General features: G+C 37.3%; 1 protein-coding gene across 1 annotated transcript in view; it reads right to left on the bottom strand.

Moving 5' to 3' along the window:
• Nucleotides 1–7,670: 7,670 nt before the first annotated feature.
• l(2)k01209 (lethal (2) k01209) overlaps nt 7,671–24,406 on the bottom strand; it is a 46,039-nt gene continuing 29,303 nt past the window's right edge. The window contains exons 7-8 of the mRNA XM_065225938.1: nt 8,329–8,410; nt 7,671–8,270 (exon numbers count right to left, since the gene is read on the bottom strand). Of these exons, the coding sequence (XP_065082010.1) occupies nt 8,026–8,270; nt 8,329–8,410 (327 nt within the window). The 3' untranslated portion in view covers nt 7,671–8,025. The remainder of the gene's footprint in view (nt 8,271–8,328; nt 8,411–24,406) is intronic.

The following is a 24,406-nucleotide window of genomic DNA, read 5'->3' as shown; positions in this document are numbered from 1 at the left end:
CAGAAAATACAGATTTTTTAATAGAGTGGATACAGATTTTTTATAAAACCACCTGGCAGCTCTGATTCTCTGAGCCATGAAAGCAAAAATAACTACCAACCATTCCCTCGTTTTCACCCGGACAAAAATGTAAACAATAACAATACCTACGCGTTCCACGTAAGTATTGTTTTTAATTGTAAATTTCGGGAAATAAGTGCAAGATTTTCGAAAATCTTGGGACTTGAGTTAAGTAAGTATGCTGCAATTCGAGCTGCAGTTGATAAATATAATCAATATTTCTGTTTTTTTTTTCCTTTATTTTTTTCCGTCGATCTTGTTTTCCGTACTGAGTATCAATGCTCCCGACGCCAGAAAGGCAGCTCCCACATCTGGACCCTACATATCGACCCATCAACTCATGAACCGGGGCTTTTATTTTATGCCTCAGAAATTCAATTACAATTTCTGCAATTTTGTTTCCAAATGAAAACGAAACATAAAAAAAATGCCATATTATTTTTACATCAATAAACACATTTTTATTTCTACTGCGTGAATTGTCAGACTTTATAAAATAAATATGATTGAATCAACAAGAAATCTCTTTTAAAAACAAACATATTTTTGTTGTTGACCCAGCTGCCAAATTTGACAGCTTACGTCAAAACCATGAAAGCTCTTGTAAATTCTAAAAGATTTTCTTTTTGATTTAACAATCCATGGGTTTTTAGAAACAAAAATACTGGATTGTTGAAACAATAATGATTTCTTTTTGCAGCCAAAACAAAATGAAATTCTTATTGATTTTACGTCAAATATTATTACCCTTAAAATATTTTTTTCTGCGTGTGCCATCGAAAATATCCGGTCGTGGCGATTCAAAGTTGATCAAGACTGATCAAAATAATTTGTACCACTGCTTCCAGTTTGATTACATGAGCATTTTTTGTGATCGTTGGTTCTGAACATGGACAAACAGGCAGATGAATTCTATTCCTACTCTTTACTGTAATAAGCTTGGTGGCCCTGAAAAGAGCCGTTTTGTTGCCAAAGTTGGTGATGATTTAACCTCCAAAACCAAACAAAGTGCGTCTCTGTCACTTCAAAACGTAGATGACATCCATGTCCGCTTACGCTTGGCGTGTTTAGTGTATGTGACAGCATCACGGATCTCATTTTTCAGGAACACCTTCAGCACGCCTCGTACACGGACAGAAAATTGTTTGCATTGAACCAAACAAAACTTTAGTTGTATTTAAACAAACAATTCCGGTTGAAATTATATTGCATTTTGTTGTTTCAATAATACTTATTCATATAAATTCAAAATAGGATTCTTTTTGTTTTAATAAGCCACTTTTCAACTGCAACTATTGTAAAAATAACAATATTCTATTATTAATCCAACAATAGTTCATTTTAATTTAGCATTTATTTGCTGTGTCCATTCCCCGGGCCATGAATGCAAAAATAACTACCAATCATTCCCTCGTTTTCACCCGGACAAAAATGTAAACAATAACAAAATTTCCGAAAATCTTGAGACTTGAGGTAAGTATACTTATAAGTATGCTGCAGTTCGAGCTGCAGTTGCTAAATATAATAAATTTTCTGTTTTTTTCCTTCATTTTTTCCGTCGATCTTGTTTTCCGTACTGAGTACCAATGCTCCCGACGCCAGGAAGGCAGCTCCCACACCTGGTGGCACATTGCGCATCTCGAAACGAAAGACACTTTTTGCACGAACGCTTGTATGAAAAAGTTTTTCGTTTCGAGATGCGCAATGCGACCGCTGGACCCTACGTATCGACCCATCAACTAATGAACCGGGGACCAACGGCTTTACTTCCGTGATCAGTGAAAAAGAAAACAAAAAATAAAAAAACAATTGGCCATATTATTTTTTTGATTCAATAAACATATTTTTATTTCTACTGTGTGAATTGTCAGACTTCATAAAATAAATATGATTGAATCTACAAGAAATCTCTTTCAAAAACAAACATATTTTTGTTGTTGACCCAGCTGCCAAATTTGACAGCATACGTCAAAACCATGAAAGCTCTTGTAAATTCGAAAAGATTTTCTTTTTGATTTAACAATCCATGGGTTTTGAGGAACAACTATACTGGATTGTTGAAACAATAATGATTTCTTTTTGCAGCCAAAACAAAATGAAATTCTTATTGATTTTACGTCAAATATTATTACGTTTAAAATATTTTTTTTCTACGTGTAGATCAGACCGGAGATACGTCAGACACCGCCACGGCGAGCCAGACGACGGATGGTGGTTATCTCGAAGAATTTGCGTTTGGTTCTGAATATGGCGATGAGTGTGCAAAATATTACGCAATTCCATCCTCCCTATTCGCACGCGCCCGAGGATCGGAGGCGAATGCCACTTCGACTTGTTTCGTCTACTTACTACTCTCTGACGACTGTGCTGGGGAAGCAGCATATGCATGTAGGTAATTGGTGGATTTGTTAGTTAATTCGACGCTTTTGGACAATTCTGGACATTTACCAGTTTTTCAAAAGTTTTTGAAAATCAACATTCGAAAGCATTGTTATCGATGCGTAGCCATATTTCGGATCGATTTGTGATAAAATTATTGAAATTGGACCAGAGGCAGCTGAGTTATTAACGTTTAAAATCTTTCTCAATTTGTTACCAGTTCCATTTTCGGTTTTCACATAGTGTACCCCCATATAGAAATCAAAGACGTAGTCCTACGTCAAAAATAAACTTTTTATATTATCCAATTTCCCACAAATTAAATTTTCAAGACCATTTACATTTATTCCAATGTCTGCCATCCCGCTTTTAACCGCGATGTCCACCTGAGCAGCAATATGATCTCGCATGCCAGTGATCGAGTCCGAGAGTTGAAAAACCTTCTTCATCTCTTCCTCTATCCTTTTGACGCGTGAGATCAGATCATTCTGCTCGTCACAACTCTGATCTACAACTATCACACTTGAACAGAACATTTGCATTATTTGCTATAAGCCTCGCCACAGTTTTAGCATAGAGGTAACTCTAAGACTAGAAGGTCCCGAAATAACGTGCTCAACTTTTTGGCTCAGCTCTGGTACTCTCTTCGGTCCCAAGCTAATCGATTCACCCCTCGAAACATAGGTAAAAACAATAATCCCTCATTTTATCTGTCAAACTTTCATAGCGAATCAAAACAAACATTGCGTAGTACTAGAATTTCGACTAGAATGGGGTACGTTAATCGTTTGCTTGAGACCAATAGGCTAGTCAAGTAGTGAGCCAATTTTAAATCGTTAGTTTCGTATTGATTGTTGGTTTTAGTGAGTGCCGCACAAGCGAAATGGAACGTTCAATTGCACGGACCTACACATGTAACTGGGAGCCCACTCATAGCAATAGACTGCTCGCATACATTACACACATCCATTTTACCAAATTAAACGCTAACACTGTTAGCAGCAGACATATACAGGGGAGGAGAACACAAAATAAAATTTTACCGCCACAGCTCACTATACAGAAGCAATAGCGCGCCGGGGGGAAAATACAAAATTAAACAAAAACGAGTTGCTAGGCAACCTTTCCTCTACTTATCCTGTTAAAAAAAGCAGAACGGGCACGCGTTGAAATAGTCCTTTCGCGGCACACGACACTATTTCACACGAAATTATGAATTTATTTTCACAGCACAACTCAACAAAAACACTACTTTGTTCGCCATACTACACAGCAAAAAAATAATTTTGATATCACGTCAAAGTGGATGCACTACAATCATGTCGAAAATATGGTGTAATATTACTTGCTAAAAAGGACAAAATTATCATTAATACAATGCATGAACTGACATTATGCTGCTTTTACTGCATTTGTTTATTTATGTGGTCATAAAAATTACATGAAATTTTCGACATGATTGTAGCATAGAGGTAACTCTAAGACCACTGGGTCCCGAAGAAAATCATTATTATTTTTGGCTCACTCAGTACCAGAACAACGGTCCCAAGCAGTCCCAAGCTATTTCACTCACCCCTGCATGTTCTGCATGAATCCACACACCCCTTATGTTATCTGTCAAACTTTCATAGCGAATCAAAACAAACATAGTGTAGTAATAGAATTTCAACTAGAATAGGGTACGTTAATCGTTTGCTTGGGACCAATAGGCTACTAAAGTGGTGAGCCAATTTAAAATCGTTAGTTTCGTATTGATTGTTGATTGTAGTGCATCCACTTTGATGTGATATCAAAAATATTTTTTTGCTGTGTACAACTACTACTGGAGGGGAAAGCGGTGCCCAGTTCACAGCAGAATGGAGTGGCTGAACGTCGCAACCGCTATCTTGTGGAGATGGTTCGATGTTTGTTGTTTGAGGCTGACCTTCCGCAGTGCTATCATAGAGGTAACTCTAAGACCACTGGGTCCCGAAGAAAATCATTATTATTTTTGGCTCACTCAGTACCAGAACAACGGTCCCAAGCAGTCCCAAGCTATTTCACTCACCCCTGCATGTTCTGCATGAATCCACACACCCCTGATGTTATCTGTCAAACTTTCATAGCGAATCAAAACAAACATAGTGTAGTAATAGAATTTCAACTAGAATAGGGTACGTTAATCGTTTGCTTGGGACCAATAGGCTACTAAAGTGGTGAGCCAATTTAAAATCGTTAGTTTCGTATTGATTGTTGGTAGTACCGCGTGGGTTCACATACCGAAACAAAAACGCAAGAAGCTCAGCGAAACAGCCCAAAAGCTAACGTTTATGGGCTATTCTACGGAACATAAGGCCTACAGGTTCCTAGACCGATCAACGACGAAAGTAATTGTAAATCGTGATGCAAGATTCATAGATGGAACACCCGTAGCCCGTGGCCCAGAAAACACATCGAGCAACGAGGAGAGCGATACGGTCGAGTTCAAGTTTCATCAGCTGAAGCCGCCAGATCCACCAATCGTTGAAGAGGATGCCGATGCAGATGCGATGGAAGATGCCGTTGAAGATTTGATGGAAAAATCAGACGACAGTTTCCATGGATTCAGCAATGATGATCCTATGCTGATGGAGAAGAAGTTGGACAGCCAACGAGAAGTTCCGAGCGTTCAACTAAGGTAAAGCCACCAGTGAGGTACGCTGACATGATAGGTGCCACGACTCATAGCATCGACGATCCCAGAAGTTACAATGAAGCGATAAGTATAGCCCCGACAAGTCAGCCTGGCAAGCAGCGATGGAGGAAGAGATGGCTTCTCTCAACGAGCACCAAACGTAGGATCTAGTCCAACTGCCTCCGGGTAAGAAGGCCATCGGATGTAGGTGGACCTTCAAGAAAAAGAAAAACGAAACCGGCCAAACCGTGCGGTATAAGGCGTGGCTCGTTGCGCAGGGGTGCTCGCAACAGTACGGCTGTGATTTCGACGAGGTGTTTGCCCCCGTTGTCAGACAGTCAACCCTACGAACGATGCTGACGATTGCAAGCAGAGAAGGTATGCTTGTTAAGCATCTCGATATTAAAACAGCGTACTTGTATGCCGAGCTCAAAGAGGACATATATATGAAGCAGCCACCGGGATTTGCTGCGGACAACGGATGGATGTGCCGCCTCAGGCGTAGCATATATTGCCTCAAACAGTCGGCGCGCGTCTGGAATAAGAAAAAAGACAGTGTGCTTCAACAGATGCAGTTTCGTGCAGCCGATGCAGATTCTTGCCTATACGTGCGTGAGCGGAACGGAAAGTCAATGTTCATCTTATTGTCGCGCTTATGTTAAATCTCATTTGGTGACGGTCGAAGCGCGTCACTCATAAGCGCACTGCAACTCCGCCCATAAGGATAATACAAAGGTGTGTAACTTTGATAGTATTTTATGGTAGCGGCTTGATTAGAGAATCCTGGATAAAGAGCCGCCGTGCGTTAAATGAATGGGCGCAGTCGTACGGCCATAAACAGAACACAGATGGTATAATCCATTTTTGAGAAATTACCCTGCCACACACGATAATCTACGTTGATGATATCGTTGTGTTCTGCCATTCGTGAGTTTCAGGAGATCTGCAGTGTACTACAAATGCACTTCAAGCTATCCAGTCTCGGTGAGTTGCGGCAGTTCCTCGGCATCCACGTGGAGAAAGACAGAGATCACTACACGCTCTGTCGACAGAACTACATCGAGAAGCTCGTTACCAGGTTCGGACATGAGGGTGCGAAAACTTCCAAGATTCCCCTTGACCCGGCTTATGTGAAACAAAAGGAGGAGGAGGAAGAGTTACCTAACAACACTTCCTATTGTAGGTTGATTGGTAGTTTGTTATACATCGCGGTCAATACTCGTCCGGACATCTGCGTCAGCACATCGCTACAGGGCCGCAAAGTGACCAAGCCAACCCCGTGATTGGATCGAAGCTAAACGTGTCTTAAGATACCTCAAAGGTACAAAGGATCTGCGGCTGCATCTAGGCAGAGGAAGGCCTTGAATGTTTCGTTGATGCCGACTGGGCCAGCAACGAAGAAGACAGAAAATCGAACTCCGGTTTTCTCAAAAAGTATGGCGGCGGATAGGTGAAATGGGGCACGCGCAAGCAATCTTGCGTTGCGCTATCGTTGGCAGAAGCGGAATTCATCACCTTGGCGGAGGGATGCCAGGAACTTCTGTGGCATCTGAAGCTTTCAAAGGACATCAACGAGGAGCAGCTTCTGCCCATCTCTGTGTGGGAAGACAACCAGTCTTGCATCAAGCTAGTGGAGTCGGACCGCATTGGGAAGCGATCGAAACTTATCGATACTAAACACGCATTCGCTAAGGATCTGCAGTAACGTAAAGTCATCGATCTGAAGTACATTCCAACATCCGAAATGGAAGCGGACATGATGGCTAAGCCCTTGGAGCAGATTAAGTTAGAGAGACACAGGAACCCGATCGGCATCAGGTCCATTACCGATACCGTCTCGTTTAGGAGGAGTGTTAGACTCTTGTCATTTCAATCACAACAAAGACAGGATCGTTTTTATATCAGTGCTATATATGTTATCTTCACACTCTTCTTTTCACACACACAAGTACACTGATTGCTGTATACTTCAAAAAGCAGAAATAAAGTTTCATTCCGAGTTAGTTAATCAATCGTACTACACGTTGTTTCCTTTCTCTGTACTGCGCTTATCACAACAGAACTTTCGGTGGAGCGAAAGGATAGTACATGTTTCACGCACAGTCTGACGTTTGCTTATGGATTTTCTCATAGGAGTAAAGAGCATGTACGCCAATGCGTACATGCGTGTATGCGTCTCACTGCAGCAGCGACGACAAGAAACCTCAAAAAGGGGCGCAGCAAAGGGGCGCGTTTACGGTAGTTATGCTGCCGCAACCCTTTCAGGCCTGACTGCGACGGCAACACCGTTGGTCCCGGCTCATGTGGTTGATGGGTGCCACATCTACCCTGATGTGGAAGCTGCCTCCCTGGCTATTCGATTGCAGTCAACAATCGATGTCCGTCGGTGATTTGTACTCGATTGCGGAACAGAAGAAGAAGAAGATTGTTGGAAAATTCAATTTACATGTCGTCCACCTTCTCCGGACGGAACACTAAGAATCTGTGATATATAAAAAATGCAAACAAGTTTTTTCACACCGTTAATAATTCAGCGTTTTATTATACTAGTACAGGTGCGTTGCGCTACTTTGTTAGAATCTGTGATATATAAAAAAAATACAAACAAGTTTTTTTTCACACCGTTAATAATTCTGCGTTTCATTATACTAGTACAGGGGCGTTGCGCTACTTTGTTATATGGAGTTCATTTCCTTCGTTCAAGTCAAAAACTTCTTCCAATGATTGCGTTAACATTTTTGCTCATAATGTAAGTTAGGGATGATGCATACATTATGTCACACTCTAAGAGGGTGTAATATTCAGTGACAATCTTAATTTCACGTGCCGTAATTAATGCCGGGCCCCTTAGGATTGGTTTAAAATCAATTGTACAGACTTATTTGATGCGGGATGTTGAAACATAGTTGAGTATGACGAATTAACACCGCACCCTATTCATACAATACTTCTCCGTCAGTAGGTTCAGTACCAAAATATCTATCACCAAAATTACCGATACCGGGGATGACATAAAATTTCTCATTGATTTCAGGATCTAGAGCAGAAGTAACAATTTGAACTTTTGGAAAGGCGTATGCTATAGAATGAACACCAATCTCGGCCATCAACAGTGAAACTAACATTATATTTTTCTCTGGGACGTCATGATCGAGCAACACTCGGATAGCCATAATAGCTGAAAACATTCAAATGTTTAAAATGATAAAATTTAAACAAATGTAGTGTGATCTTACCAGCAGCACCAGTAGCAACAGTAGCGTCCATCAATATTACTCTATAATCTTTTATGTCCTTAGGGAGCCGTAAATAATACAGCTGAAAAATTAATAAATGATATATTTATGTTAGTAGGTAGCATTATTGATCCTAAAATAGATTACTTACAACCAGGGTTGCTTCCACTCACTTGTTATAAAAACATATTTTTCGGAATTATGCAATCATTAGATGATATAATTATATGCTGTACTTGTAAGTAATAAGAAGAGGGTTTAATGTATGTGTTTGACTCATAAAACCTGTCAATTTTGCTTTCAGATCGTCACAATAAACGATCTTATGATTCGTGAGCGTTCACTCAGAGTGAGCACTCACGAGTCGTAAAATTGCTGTTTGTGACGCACTGAAAGCAATATTGACAGATTTTATGTGTCAAACACATACTTCACGTCCTCATTTTGTAACTTACAAGCACTAATTATCACTATACCATCTCATGATTTCATAATTCTGAAAAAAAAAATGTATAGCAAGTGAGTGGAAGTAACCCTGTTTACAACAGTCATAAATTAGTTTGATTAATTGTAATATAATATAAGCATATTATCAAATATATCATATTAACAATATGATCCATTCATGCCTTTTCCAAATGTTGCAATGGCGACCCGCAAAATATTACCTCACGCACCATCTAGCGTTGAAAAAGGTCAGCAATAATCAATCAATTACAATCGAGGGGTGCGAATATAGCACTTATTACAAAAGTAAGAGTCAAATTATTTTCATTAATTACATTGTGTATATTGCTTTAAAATTTATCTGACATGTCACTGTTGTCATCAAATAATATAAAATGCTGAAATACATTCATTTGAAATACTAAACAAATTTTCATTTGGTTTACCCCTCGTGACGATAAACAAATACATTGGTAGCCTTTTTTGACCACAGAGGCGCTTTCATCGCTAAAAATTCGGTTCGCCAGCTAAGCGAAAGAGTTGATCATATTGTTAATATAATATATTTGATATTATGCTAAATAATAGCAGGCTCACTTCGTGCTAAAGTTGGATCAATCAGCTATCAACATAACCTTTATATATGTATGTTTGTCGAAAGTTTTTCAAAAAAGTACTGAGTTGTCGTCACGCTAATGCAAACTTTTTGTGTTATATTTGACAGTTCACAAGAGTGCTCTGACTACCTAGCAGGGTTACTTCCACTCACTTGCTATAAAAAAAAGTTTTTTGGAATTATGAAATCATGAGACATGAGGTATATAGTGATAATTAGTACTTGTAAGTTACAAGAAGAGGATGTAAAGCGTGTGTTTGACACATAAAATCTGTCAATATTGCTTTCAGTGCGTCACAATCAGCGATTTTATGACTCGTGAGTGCTCACTCTGAGTGAACGATCACGAATCATAAGATCGCTTATTGTGACGCTCTGAAAGCGAAATTGACAGGTTTTATGAGTCAAACACATAATTTTCATCCTCTTCTCGTTACTTACAAGTACAACATATCATCTAATGATTGCATAATTCCGAAAAGTATGTTTTTATAGCAAGTGAGTGGAAGTAACCCTGCTACCTATTATGCAGTATCTATTATAATCAACGAAACGATCGCCTTAGGGGTGGGGGGGCGGTTGTTTGTTTGTTGGCAATAATCCACGGCCCATACAAACAAACAAATTTTAAAAATTGCTGGGATAGGGGGAGCAAGGCGTTCCATATTAAAGGGTGATACGGTCAAAATTTGGTCAATATCAACTTGACGTACTTCTTTCAATTTTGCATTTAAAAAACCTGAACACCCCTCATTTTGAAGGTGTGTGTGTGTAGAATGTTGCTCCTATTTTGATTTTGGATTTCACTCTTCAGTTGTCAAAATGCCGTCCAAGCAAGAAGAGCAGCGTATCAAAATTTTGCTCGCGCATCGCGAAAATCCGAGCTACTCGCACGCAAAGTTGGCAAAATCGCTAAAAGTTGCCAAATCAACCGTTACCTTTCCTGAAGAAACACGGTTGTTCCGTACTGTTTTGGCCGGATTTGGCATCTTGCCATTACGGTAAAAAGGCCATGGAGTGGTACGCCGCCAACAACGTGCAGGTGGTTCCCAAGGACAAGAACCCTCCCAACACGCCAGAGCTCCGCCCAATTGAGAAATACTGGGCTATTGTCAAGCGGAACCTAAAGAAGACCAAAAAAACTGCTAAGGGCGAGCAGCAGTTCAAGGCAAACTGGCTTTCTGCGGCGAAGAAGGTGGACAAGGTGGCTATACAAAATCTGATGGCAGGGGTCAAGCGTAAGGCCCGGCAATTCGGATTTGGAAAAGCGGAAGCCTAACTGAATATTTTTCCTGAATTTTATACTAATTGAACTTGAAAAAGAAATTTAATTTGATTTTTTAAATAAACGATTTCACTGATTTACACGCGTTTTCCCTTGACCAAATTTTGACCGTATCACCCTTTATGCACATATATGGAGGGATAGCTGTACATTAGTATGCACACAAGCGCTGCATAGTGAGCTAGTTCAGAGTCTAGCATTCTGAGGGCCTTTATCACCTGTACAACTTTTTCGAAGATAGCATCTTCTTACACAGTCAGAATGTTAAGATATAGCAGCATATGCAGGAAGATCATATGGACGCTAGCGCTACGTAGTGAGAGAATTCTGAACTAATCTGTATAACATCCGGAAGACCTTGATCACATGAAAAACTATGCTGAAGACGGTAGCATTTCATATATCCAAGTTCACGAGATATCCCGTACTGGAAATATCATGAACATGTACCACTTTTTTTCTTTTTTCTTTCCTTTATTTAACGTCGGTCTCTGTTCCGCAATCTAGTGCCAATCACCGACGGACATCGATTGCCATCCATTGACGGTAATCGAATATGCAGGAAGGCAGCTTCCACACCTGCGTAGGATATCGCACCCATTCAACAACATACATGGGCCGGGACCAATGGCTTTACTTCCCTTCCGAAGGAAGACGTGACCAGAGATTTTTATGCCTCAGAAAAATCCCACCGACCTCGACTGGGATTGAACCCAGACCCATTGGGGTGAGAAAGCAGTCACGCTTACCAATGTACCACTTTTGCTGGCAACATTTTCTGGATGCGGTAAATTTTGTTGCACATCAACAGACACAAAAACTTTCGAGTTTATCAGCCAAATTTTGTTATTTTTTGTATGATCACATTTATTTAACTCCTCTGCAACATATTTATGCAATTTAGTTGAGAAAATTTGATGAATTGATTTTATTATTAAAGTATTTTGAATAAGAGCGTCTCCTGTAAAATAAACTCTAGCGGATTTAGTACCATTTTCGCTCGCAACGGTTCAATGACGTCGTGATTGTCTTTTTTGATACAGTTGTCATTCTTGTTTTCATCGCAAGGAACCAATTCCTATTGAAAAACAGACAATTGACACCGTTTTCAACCAGAGATTGCACATACTGAACACTTAACACTATACAACGGACAACATACAACATCAAGTGACCAGTAGGGAAATATTCGGGTTGCGAAAAGTTCCACCGGCTGGAGCGGGAATGGAATCCTCACTTCATGGCACTCACAATCCGCCTGAACTCGGGTGACGCCGCTAACCGCCCGACCACGAAGCCCACGGTCCCGCTATGTATACCCTTCGAAGGTATAAATAGCGATAAATAGCAACATAAAGCGCCCATTACACATATCAATATATTGACATTAAATTGACATACTGACAATAATATTGAAAAGGTGATATTGAAGACGATAATTGATGGCAAGTATTGACGAAAAGCTGATTTTAATTTCATTTTGTCAATCCTCAGAATGTATTGACAAAAAACCGTAAATTTCGTCATCAATATCATTAATATACGAATATTGACAACATTAATGGCAACACGTTAGAAGCCTTTTTACTTCAATAGTCAATATTACATGTCTCAATTCCTGCACACAAAAAAACATGGATCAGCGAACGAAAGTGTGTATAGAGTTAACGTTTGCATTCGGGTCCAAACAGAAACGATTGCTGGACCTGTTTGTATAGAAAATACTAGCTACACACTGAATTCGATTCACCGAAGGCGGTAAATTTTGCCAAACAAAAAAAAATCAACAAATTTGATTTGTATCTTTAAAAGGGGTTTAAAAATCTCCAAATTTTAAAATTTTCCACTGATTTGTAAACTTTTACCGAACAGTTCCGTAGTTTAAAAACTACCAAACAGCGGAGTCCTGATTTAGTAGATATATATAGAAACCAATTTTCACCCAACTTATACTTGCACATTTTAAATTATTTTCCAGGATTTTTAGAATAAATAGTGTTATATAATGATCTAGTCCAAGTCTATTCTTAAGTTCTCATATAAATTTAAAGGAATGTTGTTTACAGAATGATGAATGAACTAGGTGATTAATTATAGCATCCAATTTTATTTTTGATATCACTGAACTCTCCTGTTTCGTTAGAAGAATAACGTTTACCTAATGTTGCCCATACATATAATGCTTAGTTTTATCACAGACAAACAGACATAACTCATTGAATATTTCTCACTGTAAAACATCGTCGCTAAAACATTACCGCCATCTGTTGAGTACAGTGTGGTGGGTAGTACGCTGAACAGATGGCGGTAGTGCGTAAACGTCAAACGCAAAAGAATTGAGTATGCGCGCCACAGGTGGCGGTACTACCAACTACGATACTTTTAAATTGACCGTTAAATGCTTGTTCGATGAACAACTTGCGAGTGTTATGTCTGTTTGTCTGTGGTTTTATCTTAATGATACACTATATTTATCATGATGAAAATCCTCTTATACTTTCTGAAAAATTACTATTGATGATTATTAAAGTAAACTAATGACCAGAAGACGTGCAAGAAAGTTAATGTAATGTGTCATACAAACTGTATTAATGGCCACACATATAGTTTATTAATTAACATAGGAAGTACCGTGAACGTGAGTTATTTTGCGACTTGTCATTCAAATACCAAATGTTGTAACTGTTTGACAGGACACAGAAAATGCACAGGACAACAGATCACATGACATGTACTTCCAAATGTTTCAAATTTAATAAAAATCGATTGTCGAGTGCGTTTTGTTAAACATTCATAAATGAAAATCATACATATAATAATTAATTTACGTTACGTGTAGGTATGTGAAACGCTGATAATATTTATGTTATTTTGAAGTAAAAAAATAACATGATTATGCTTGTGATTTTGTAGAAAATGTACATCCATATAAACGAAGCCTGGGTGATTGTTGACTATAAAAAAATACATTTTTTATTTAGTTTGAAATCGATCTTATATCACACACGAAGATTTAAACAAATGGCAACACTGCATGCCTCGCTACATGGGCAAAGGTGCATTGTGAGTCAGTCGATCTAAATGACGTACGTTCTCCCTCCCCTTGGGTAGGGGAAGAATATTGACAAAGTGCAATGAAAATCAGTTTTTCAACAATACTCGTCATCAATCCATCGTCATCAATATTACCTTTTCAATAATATTGTCAGTGTGTCAATTTACTTTCAATATATTGACCCGTGTAACGAGTGCTTTAGTGTGTTGTCATTAATGTTGTCAATATTTATGTATTGATAATATTGTAAGAAAAATTGACAATACGATGTTTGTCAATATATTGACATGTGTAATGGGCGCTTTTCATTACTGCAAAATCCTGGAGTGGCATATGATAGTGTTTGTTTGTGTTTGAGAGCAATACTACGAAACATTTTCGGAGATGAAAAGTGGTGACGACACAAGAACCAACTCTCCGAACAAAAATCGTGATTGTGACGTCGCAACTTTATTGTCTCTGGCGCCTGAAGCTTCGGGTACACGGGGCCACACTACCACCCATAAAGTTTGCCCCGCTTACTAATACATTCGTAAGAGGCACTGCCTCACCTATAGGTAAAGCTCATAGAGTTGTCAGGACTAAGGTTCAGTGGTAGAGGTACAATGCCTATCCGTTTTTGGTAACACAACCCCATCAGCTATTACTAGTGCTTTCTGGACATTTTTTTTTCATGAAATAGGGTATACGTCCCTAACCTCGGTCTAATATGCAGCCATCGATTACGTTTTTAATCATAACTCATCAATGAATTTACCTGCAAACGATATTCTACTGCTAAATGGTATGCTTAGATATGCTTATCATGTCGTTTGCTATCAGAAACCACGAAAAGTTGAAAAACTTACTTTTTTTAAGACAATAACTCACGAGGGAAATGTATGTAATATGGGTCTATTGTCCCCAAATTGGGTCTATTTATGGATGCAACTTCGTCCTATCTTGTTTGATCCTCAAAAAAACGCTCTTGGTAACGTTTTCTGATGTATTTTTTTTTATCACTATCACTGTTAACTTAATGCTCTTCATTCCTCAAAACATTTCTTAGAGAAAATTTTACGAAAACTACATTAAATCACTCAATTTAAAAATTAAAAATTAAAAAATTTCGCTTATCGTCTTTTGACCGCAGAATATCTAAATCAGAACATTGTGATGTTCATTATACAGGTTTGGCAGAAAAAATCTCCCTTCCTGTTCGTTCCTTATCATCCAAATGCAAAACAACATTGTTGACGTTACTCTTATTGCTATATGCTGTCAAATGAATTTCATGGGCCATAGTTAGGAACATAGAAAAGAAATGTGTCCCTAAAGTTGGGTCCATGTTTTACTTGTGAAAACGTTGTTAAACAATTAAAATAAACATAAAATATTCAAACAGCAACTGTAAGTTTTACGTCTAGTGTGTATTATCAGGTAATTCCAATCAATAAATGCCATAATCAGGCCATTTGATGATCGTCAGTCAACCTTCCCATCTTAACCTTATAAGTCATGGCGGCTAAAAACTCCGAACATTGTGATATTCTCAACCAGTTTTATTACTTACGAGAGCTGAAAATGTATTGAAATGTTGTGATATAAATTGATTTGTGTGTGGTACACATTTATCAACCATCAGTGATCAATATTTTCCTTATTTTTTGTGTAATATTCCTTAATTAATTATTTATTTGCGTGATAGGCCGAATGAAAGGACTAGACCCACATTACATACCGTAACCCTACCACATGGACCTCTAACCCATGAAGAGTGGTACACTACCGCTCATGACAAGCCCGTCCCATAGCACAAATCAGCAAACCGAGGAAAACGTGTTTTAAGTTTGCTTCGTATCATTGCTTCGTACGCAACCTGGGCAATGTTGTCAATCCGACAATAGCAAAGCGAGGAGGTGCGGCACGAACACTGGTACGATAACCGTAGCACGGCGTTAAAGGAAATACTTCGCCAACAGGAGTGTCCACGACGGAGAACAGAAAGCAACAGAGAAAGATTACGAACTGATTTTATGGCAAGGACTTTAAGCGCAAAACAAGTACAATTCGTATATTTTAAATTAACCATAGACCGTAGAAAATACATGTAGGGTAGATAGGGGCAATATGGTCCCCCTAAGAAAACACATCATAACACATGAAAAACATTCATAAATGTATGATAGCTGTGATCATGCTCACGCTTTGGAATATGTTTGATAATATACAATGTTCAAAATATGGATAAAATATGATAGACTCAATAATAATAATAATTATGTTTGAAAAATTTCAGTTATTGCTCCGAAGAACAACCATACGGAGCAATATGAGCACCCTAGTAAAAGTTAACGTTTTGACAGGTTTTCACTAGAAAATAACATTCAGGAATCATGTAGAAACATAAGTTCTTTTAGCAACAGCTACGTGTATTGCTCGCTGTAGAACCAGCGGATCAGTAAAATGTAATATACAGAATGCAATGCTTGTTTTCTTGACTGCATATCTTATAATATTCTAGAGATGTTGAGCTAATGTTACATTTCCATTATTATCTTAGACATGTAATTAAATTTTGATACGATTTTCATGGAGATGCACATTAGAAGCATTTTCAACAAGTTTGTAAAAAAATTAGGTTGAGTTAATAGGTATTATGCCCAAACGAGCGGTGAAACAGTATTTTAGATTTTGTAATTATACAAATGTATTAAATACTTAAATGGAATAAATATACTAAAAAATAAAATTGTTCTTTTAAAATAGAAGACAGACAACTGAAACCAAAATAGGAATATCACTGAACCACCCGCATAAACAATAACCATAAGAAGAGCCTAACCACCAAATCGGGATATCATCCCAACTTTATGTGGGATGGTCGTACCATCTATGATATCGTTAGAGTATGGTACCCGTTTATTAGGGCATTGTTCACTCAATGAATAACAACGGTTGATTTACAAATTTATTTTATACTTCAAAAAATTGGTGGGGTTGTGTACAAGACACGACCGTCACATTTTTTGTATGGACCTTAATTTTTTTTGCATGGTTCGTCACAGTTTTCAAAACCCCCTCTCCCCCCCCCCCAAATGTGTGACATAATTAATGGACGACCCTTTACCCCCAGTACCTTCCCGTAAGACGTAGTCTACGTCAAAAATAAAACTTGTATCTTCAAAGATTTTTTCGCTATATCAAAGCAAAGAAAATAATATTGCTGACTCAGTAAATAAAAATAGTTGATTCAACAAATATAAATTGTTGTTTCAAAGATTGTTTCGCCATTTCAAAGAAAATATGTTTTGGTCCATGAGTTATATATATTATAGAAACAAAAGTTATTTTCATTGAAGTCAATAAAAAAAATTATTGGTGTCAACAATATTTATCGTTAGTCGGGTTAGTCGAAAAAACAACGCCATCATTTCATTTACTCAAAGACGCTCTCAATACGCTCAAAGGATTGATTTTTGTTGAACCCTCAAGATTAGAAATGTGCCAACACCCAGTTAGAGCTGAATTTATATTAGGCCCAAAATCATCGAAATACCCTTTTGTTTAAGTAATTTCGCAACTCTATTTAAAATTTGAAAATAACAACCATTCTCAACCTACACCGAGTAATTAATCTAGCGAAGTCAGTCATACTTATTGATAAGTTCCTGTGATTAAGAAATATTTTCCAGGTAGTCGACACCCTGGAAAAGGTGATTCCTATGAGAAAAACTTCAAGGAGGAATCTTAACGGGAAGAGCAGATTAGTTTTCAAAGAGAATTATAAAAAAGAATTTATGCGAAGAGAATTCAATAAAATTCGGAGATAAATACAAAAAAAATCGTATTCCAAGGTTAATTAAAAGAAAACCAGAGGAAAATTTAAAAAAAAAAATCAAGAAAATTCGAAGGGAAATGTATTTATGAAGTTCCGAAGGATTTCTAAAGAGAATACACAGAAAATTTTGACAAGAATCCAAAGAGGATCGAATTCTCAGTATAGTTTAACGCAATTCTAACGATGATTCAATGGAAATTAATAAGAAAATTCCAAACGAATTCCAAAGAAACTTCCGTGGTATTATGAAAAGAATAATCTGATTAATACCTTGAAAATCCTGAAAAAGCTTAATTTTCAAGACTTGACCCATTTGAATAAATTTTGCTTCTATCTTTGACAATACAGCAGAAGGACTAGCCTATGTTGGCAGCTTGAACACTGGATTCGTGTGTATTGTTTCAAGATAGCTATAGACAAAATTAAAGGGTTGTGTCCTAGACACGACCGCAGTATGACGTAGAACCACACAAAATTGATGTTTTTCATGCATTTTTGACTTTTATACTTTATCTTAAAATTTTCAAGTATTTCAATGTTTCGGTTATGGTTCACTCAAAACAATTTAAACATTTTTCTTGACAAATATATTAATGTGAAATTCCACATGATTTTCATTTGACCACACATAAACAGAATCCACTCAGAAGTACACATGATATTTATACGCAAATGAATAGTATGTGTGGTCACGCATGGTTTTGTGGTTTTTATATGTACATATATTACGTATGTGGACGACACATGGATATTGATTTGTTGATCACGTTGCAACAATTAATGTGTGGAACACATAAAAACTCCAGAACAAGATGCTTGGGATGATCCTAAACAGTCCAGGACCCGAAATTCTTAGGTACACCGCTTGGCTGGCCTTCAGCCTCTCGAAGAGCGACGAACGGTCTCCTTGGAAAGGTTCAGAGACACCTGTCTGAGATCAGATCTTCAGATCATACGTTAGACTCGTTATCAAATTTTTCAATTAAAACAAGACACCTCCCAAGGGGTATTCTGTTAACTAGATGAAATACGCAAATACTAAATTAGAATATCCAATGAACAAAGATGAAGAGTCAGATAGACTAATCAATTGAAATGTAAAATCAATGTATACACCATAATCAACAGAAATAAACGAAATTTTACTACTACTACTTTTACAGTGAGTGGTGTGTAATCCATCAACATAATATCATCGAATATGTCTTTCAAGCAATCTTTTTTCTCAAATTTGAAAGTTATGGTGCCGGAAGAAATTAAGGGAAAAACTTCTGTTTTTACTAATAATTGTGGTTTGTTTATTTCCCGGAAAAAAGTGATTGTCAAAGTCCATGTCTTTTTCGGGTTATTGTTGAGGGGGAGGGGAGGTTGTTGTGAAGGGGGAGGGGGTTTACATACATTGCTTTTCCTCATTCCTCATTGTGTCGCATTCTTCATAGTGGTCACGCCGTGATTCACCTTTAGCCACTGACTTGGTCCTGCTTGCTACAGGACCAAGTGCCACGCCGTCCGAGGCGACAATGAGCAAAAGCACGACAGCAGCGCTGTTTTATATCTTTTCAGGATCAAGCAGAACGATGTGCAACCGAACTTGATAATGATTTCCCGCCATTTTTTATGAATGGGGTGGAGCAGAAAGTTTCTTTTGTGCAGAATATGTAAAATAGGATGGACTTTGGATGTTAATATAATTGCATATATAGAGGTACCAGACATGTTTTACAGTCAGTTTTTTGTAATCCATCGAGTGTATGTCCCTGTTAAGCAATTGTTTTTTTGAAAATGTTGGCTCTGCATGTAAAAAATCAATTGTTTATACATAATTGTAGTTTGCTTAAAATTTATTTCCCGGGAAAAATGATCGTCAAAGTCCATGTCTTTTTCGGGTTATTGTTAAGGGGGGAGGGGGTGAGGTTGTTAAGGGGGAGGAGGTTTTACATGCACGTTTTATCAAGTCTCATTCCTCATTGTGGTGGACACGCCGTGATCCACCTTTAGCCGCTGACTTAGTCCTGCTTTCTGCAGGACCTAGTGCCACACCGCCCGAAGCGGTAATGAGCAGAGGCAGGAGAGCACCGCTGATTTATATCTTTTCATGTTCAAGCAGAATGATATGCAACCAAGTGGTATTCGTTTATGATGTCTGGGTTTGGGAAAAAGGCTTATTTCATGAAAACAGTGATAAAATTATCATTTGTACATTTTCAATAGTTTAATTACAGAAAAATTGGAAAAAAATTAATTTAAGCAGGTTCGTAATGTAATATCCTATCGATTGGCGTATTTGGATTTTAATTTCATCTATAAATGACAAAGTTACAAGCGTTCAAAACCTAACACTCCTTCACCATACATATTTTTTGATTTGCACCCCAGTATAGTCGACAAAGACGTAGTTCTACGTCAAAAATGCTGTGACGTGTGCGCGCAGATACATCCACGTAGTAATCCGATTAAATAAGTAAATCCGTTTCGAACGAAATATCTAAATCATGTATGTAAGTTACACAAACCGCGCTAATTCCCAACGCCGTGCAAAACAACCGAAGCGAGAAAAAAAGGCTTGTTATCATTTAAAGAGTGTCACCAAAATAAATGTGATAGCATATGTTGGCAAGTTGATTAATTTTGGTTTACTCCCTTGATATTCTACTTATTTTACTATTGAGCTTTGTTTCAAATAAGATATTTTACCGCACGTTTTAACCATTTCAAAATTTTGCGACCGTACCGAACAAATTCTAAACTACATAAGCTTAAAAAACTTTTGGCAAGCTCTACCGAATTGCGAATCATTTCTGCGTAAGATCCGTAGACGTAGGCACGTTGAATCCGACAGCCGCGAAAAGTTAAACATGCATCAATGCCACATAAGGAAAGATCGATTTTACGGTTACGTAGGGTTTAGTTCATGAATTAACTGCTGTTTACAAATGTAAGTACTTGAACACTAAGAAATAAGTTAACTCAAATGCTTTAACCGCATATATCAGAAATTTCGCGTATTGAGAGAATAATATAGTAATCGAGAACAATAAACTCAGGGGAAAACAATAACTACAAAAGATTAAAAGTTATTAATTGTCACATAGAGGTATTTTACGTATTTCCCAAACTATTCCTCTCCTTGTTAATCTGCTTAATGCTATTGGTCTGCTTGCGTTTTCTTATTGAAGTTCAAGACTAAATAGGAAGATTTATTCTACAACTTTAAAGGTTAGTTGCCTCCCTAAGCGGACCCCCTGCATGCTAATTCTTTTGTTAATCTACTTAATGTTATTAGACTTTCTCAATTTTCTTATTTAAGTTCATTTGATGATTATGATATCTCATTAGTCTAATTTAATAAAATATTGAAATCTCTAATTCACCTAATCGATCATAACCCATGCTTTATTAAGTACCTGCACGTGTGCTTGTAATCTAAAATTAAACGTGTTTCAAGTACTTTTGACTTTGACCTACATTTATTATATCTTAGTTCGACCCAGGTGACACCTTCAAGTGACTAAAATGCTTCACTTTGAAGTTAGTTTCCTAGCTGATTTTTAAATTATTACGCTCATACGCTTCCACTATGTCGGACCACAAAAATACGTATGGGTATTTCATAGTTCAAACACTTATCCCAAATCAAAATGAAGCACATATAAGATTATTTACAATACCATGTACAAATGGTGTTTAACATTGTTCCCTGAGTAATACTTCAATGAAAACAACAATGAAAGTTTTTCACGCAAATTGAATGACTGTTGGGCACTTTCTGAAATATTTCAACAGTATAATTTAAAATTCCCTTGCAAACTCAAATAAATCTATCTGCGTAAAAATAAATAAAATAAGAGTGATTTGCGGAAAAACCCCGCAGTATCGCACACAACGTCCGTGCCTATACGTAAGCAGACTACAACGCGGCTCTCAAACAAAGGAGTAACCAGTGTGATACTATCACTGCTAGACTAGATCTTTGGTTCTTTCATGCAGTGGTTGGTCAGAGAGGGGAAGCTTAGTAATCCCCATCGCCTGCCTATGGCGCCATTCTATCGCGGCATGATCCAGGAACACCGGTCATATACCTACCGTCTCCAACACTCCACTATAAAGCATGAAATTAAGCCCGCCCACCAGCAACAAGGTGCAAAGACTAGCCAAGGGGAGGGAAAATAATTGCATGCTAATTCTGAATTGAAACTGTAAAAAAATTCTCGGAAATGTTTTAGGTAAGTTTTCGTTTTCACGCATATTTTTTTTTTTCCTAAGTCCAACATCTTGAATATTTTACTTTAAGATTGATTCCTTGAAGAGTCCACAAATGACTGGCTAATATGCCCTATCACTTCATGTTTTCTAGAGCACAACATTAAATAACATTGACGTACTCTCTTCGTCGACTTTATCTTTGCATCCTCAGTTTGAGTGCGAATATTCAGGTGGCTCTGGAGTATCTGAATATTTCCTCTCGGGATAATATTTTTAATGATTCCTGGGGGACTGACTTGGACGAAGTAAAGTTTATAACGAAAAAGTTTCAAAATATGAAAGCTCCAGGTGATGATGGAATTTTCTATATCCTCATCAAAAAAAGCTTCTAGCTACCGTCCAATAAGTTTGCTTTCTTCAATAAGTAAACTTTCTGAAAGGATAATTTTAAATAGAATGATGCTTCACATCAATACGAACTCAATTTTTGCAGATGAGCAGTTTGGATTTCACCATGGACATCATCAACTCGGGCTACCAATTTAATTAGTTTTAACAAATCTGGCTGCTCAATTAGAGTTGCTCTTCTAGACATAGAAAAAGCATTCGACAGTGTTTGCAAAAAGGATTGATTGTCAAATAAAAAAAAATCCAATCTATATTATAAAATTAGTTCAAAATTGAAGCAATTGGGTTGTTTTGCGGACTGCTTAAATAAAACAGCAAAAAAAAGTATTATCTTCCATTTGATTCCACTTTATTAATTTTGGTATCCATGACAGATACGTATGTCGACTACAATGTGCAGTCTTCATCAATGTCATTCCCACTAAAGACTTATATCTAAATCCTTATCCTTTTGTTAGACTTATAACAAAAACCTAACTAGGAAAAAAGCACTTCAAAGGATTCAGAACAAAATTCAGAAGATGATTTTGTAGTTGCCTCCCTGGTACAGTACTACCGAGGTACACATAATTTCGAATGTATAGACTCTAGATCAAATGTCCAACAAAATAATTAATAATTTCAGACAAAAATCGTTGCAATCCTTAATTGCTACGATAAATTCTATTTATAATTAGATAAGATTTAATTTAAGTTTTTAGTTATAAGATGTAATTTGTTATTGAAAACCTTTTTTTTTTTGTTTCTTCATTTAAGAGGTTTTCAGCCTTGTTTCCTAGGCTGGTTTGCCTAGGAAACCTGTTTAAAATACTGAACTGTCAAGGCAAGAATAATGTAAACTCGAATGTAAACACATATAGATACATATTACACTGAAAACGAAACTAGCTCAGATAGTTAGTCACTTTAACTCAGTAGTGAGTCACTTTTATTCATTCGTATGGATAAATTTCTAAAATTATAGGTCACTCAACGTATGAGTACCTAACCTTAGCTTTTAGAAATTTATCCATACGAATGAATAAAAGCGACTCACTCTCTGAGTAAGATTCGTTTTCAGTGCATTACAAGTTTTGTGCACTCTAAGCTACGATTAACTAAAATTATCGGTATTTTTACCGATAAAGATCGTTACTTTTTACTTTAAATATGCTATTTTTTACGTTAATTATTGGTTATCCATGATTATTGATAATTTTGGTATGTGCAGTTTCTTCGATTATCGGTAATTTTTACCGATATCTAGGTATTCTTTACCGACTTTAAGGTATGTGCATCTAAGTGTGTAAGTTACTTTTGCACACTCTAAGCTACGATTACCTAGAATTATCTTTATTTCATACCAATAAAAATCGTTACTTTTAACTTTAAGGCTGTGGTCCATTTGGTGAATTTTCACTTAAATTTGACACTTCGAAACTAAATTATAATGTTCGAAAATCCCTCTGTTGTTGATCGGCCAATTTTCGAGAAGGTGTGTGTCAAAATTGATTCCTTGTCTGTCAGATATAAGTCTGCTGGAATAGCAGGTTAATTTGGAAATTTTCCATCTGTCAAGTTTAAGTGAAAATTCGCCAAATGGAACACAGCCTAAGTATGCTATTTTTTACTACAAATTAGGACATTTTTAACGATAATTTTTGGTAATCCATAGTTACCGATAATTTAGGTATGTGCATTTTATTTGATTATCGGTATTTTTTAGGTATTCTTTACCGACTTTGAGATATGTGCATTTCAGCGTTGTCATATTGTTTTCAAGCTTATCGGTTTTTTTCCTTGATTTGTTTTCCGTCGATCTTGTTTTCCGGGCTGAGCACCAATGCTACCGACGCCAGGGAGGCAGCTCCCACACCTGGCCTCTACCTTTCGACCCATCAACTCATAAACCGGGGACCAACGGCTTTACATACCTGAAATCCCCGCTTACCACTTACCTTTTTTTTTCGAGAGTTGACCAACTGCAGTCTTAATAGGCTAGCATCTCGGTTGGGCTCTCCATGCGATACACAATACTAACAGACGACTTGAGCTATGGTGCTCACTAGGTCACTGCAGCTTTTAGGCTCGTATTGTGATCAACTGTGTATTAGATTACGACCATATATATATATGTGGTAAATCATTTAAATGTAAATGGAATACAGTAATGTCCCGATTTTGTCAGCCCCCTTTTTTGAAAATGTTTTCCAATGTTCTACAAAACCCATGCCCTTTTTCAGTAATCTTCTTGAACCTGCACTT

This window comes from Ochlerotatus camptorhynchus, unplaced genomic scaffold, assembly GCF_037179485.1.
Source record: "Ochlerotatus camptorhynchus isolate MF236.1 unplaced genomic scaffold, CSIRO-AGI_Acam_v1.1 ptg000241l, whole genome shotgun sequence".
NCBI classification, from domain to species: domain Eukaryota; kingdom Metazoa; phylum Arthropoda; class Insecta; order Diptera; family Culicidae; genus Ochlerotatus; species Ochlerotatus camptorhynchus.
Note: the sequence above shows the minus strand (reverse complement) of the source record. Positions and strands in the feature narration are given on the sequence as shown.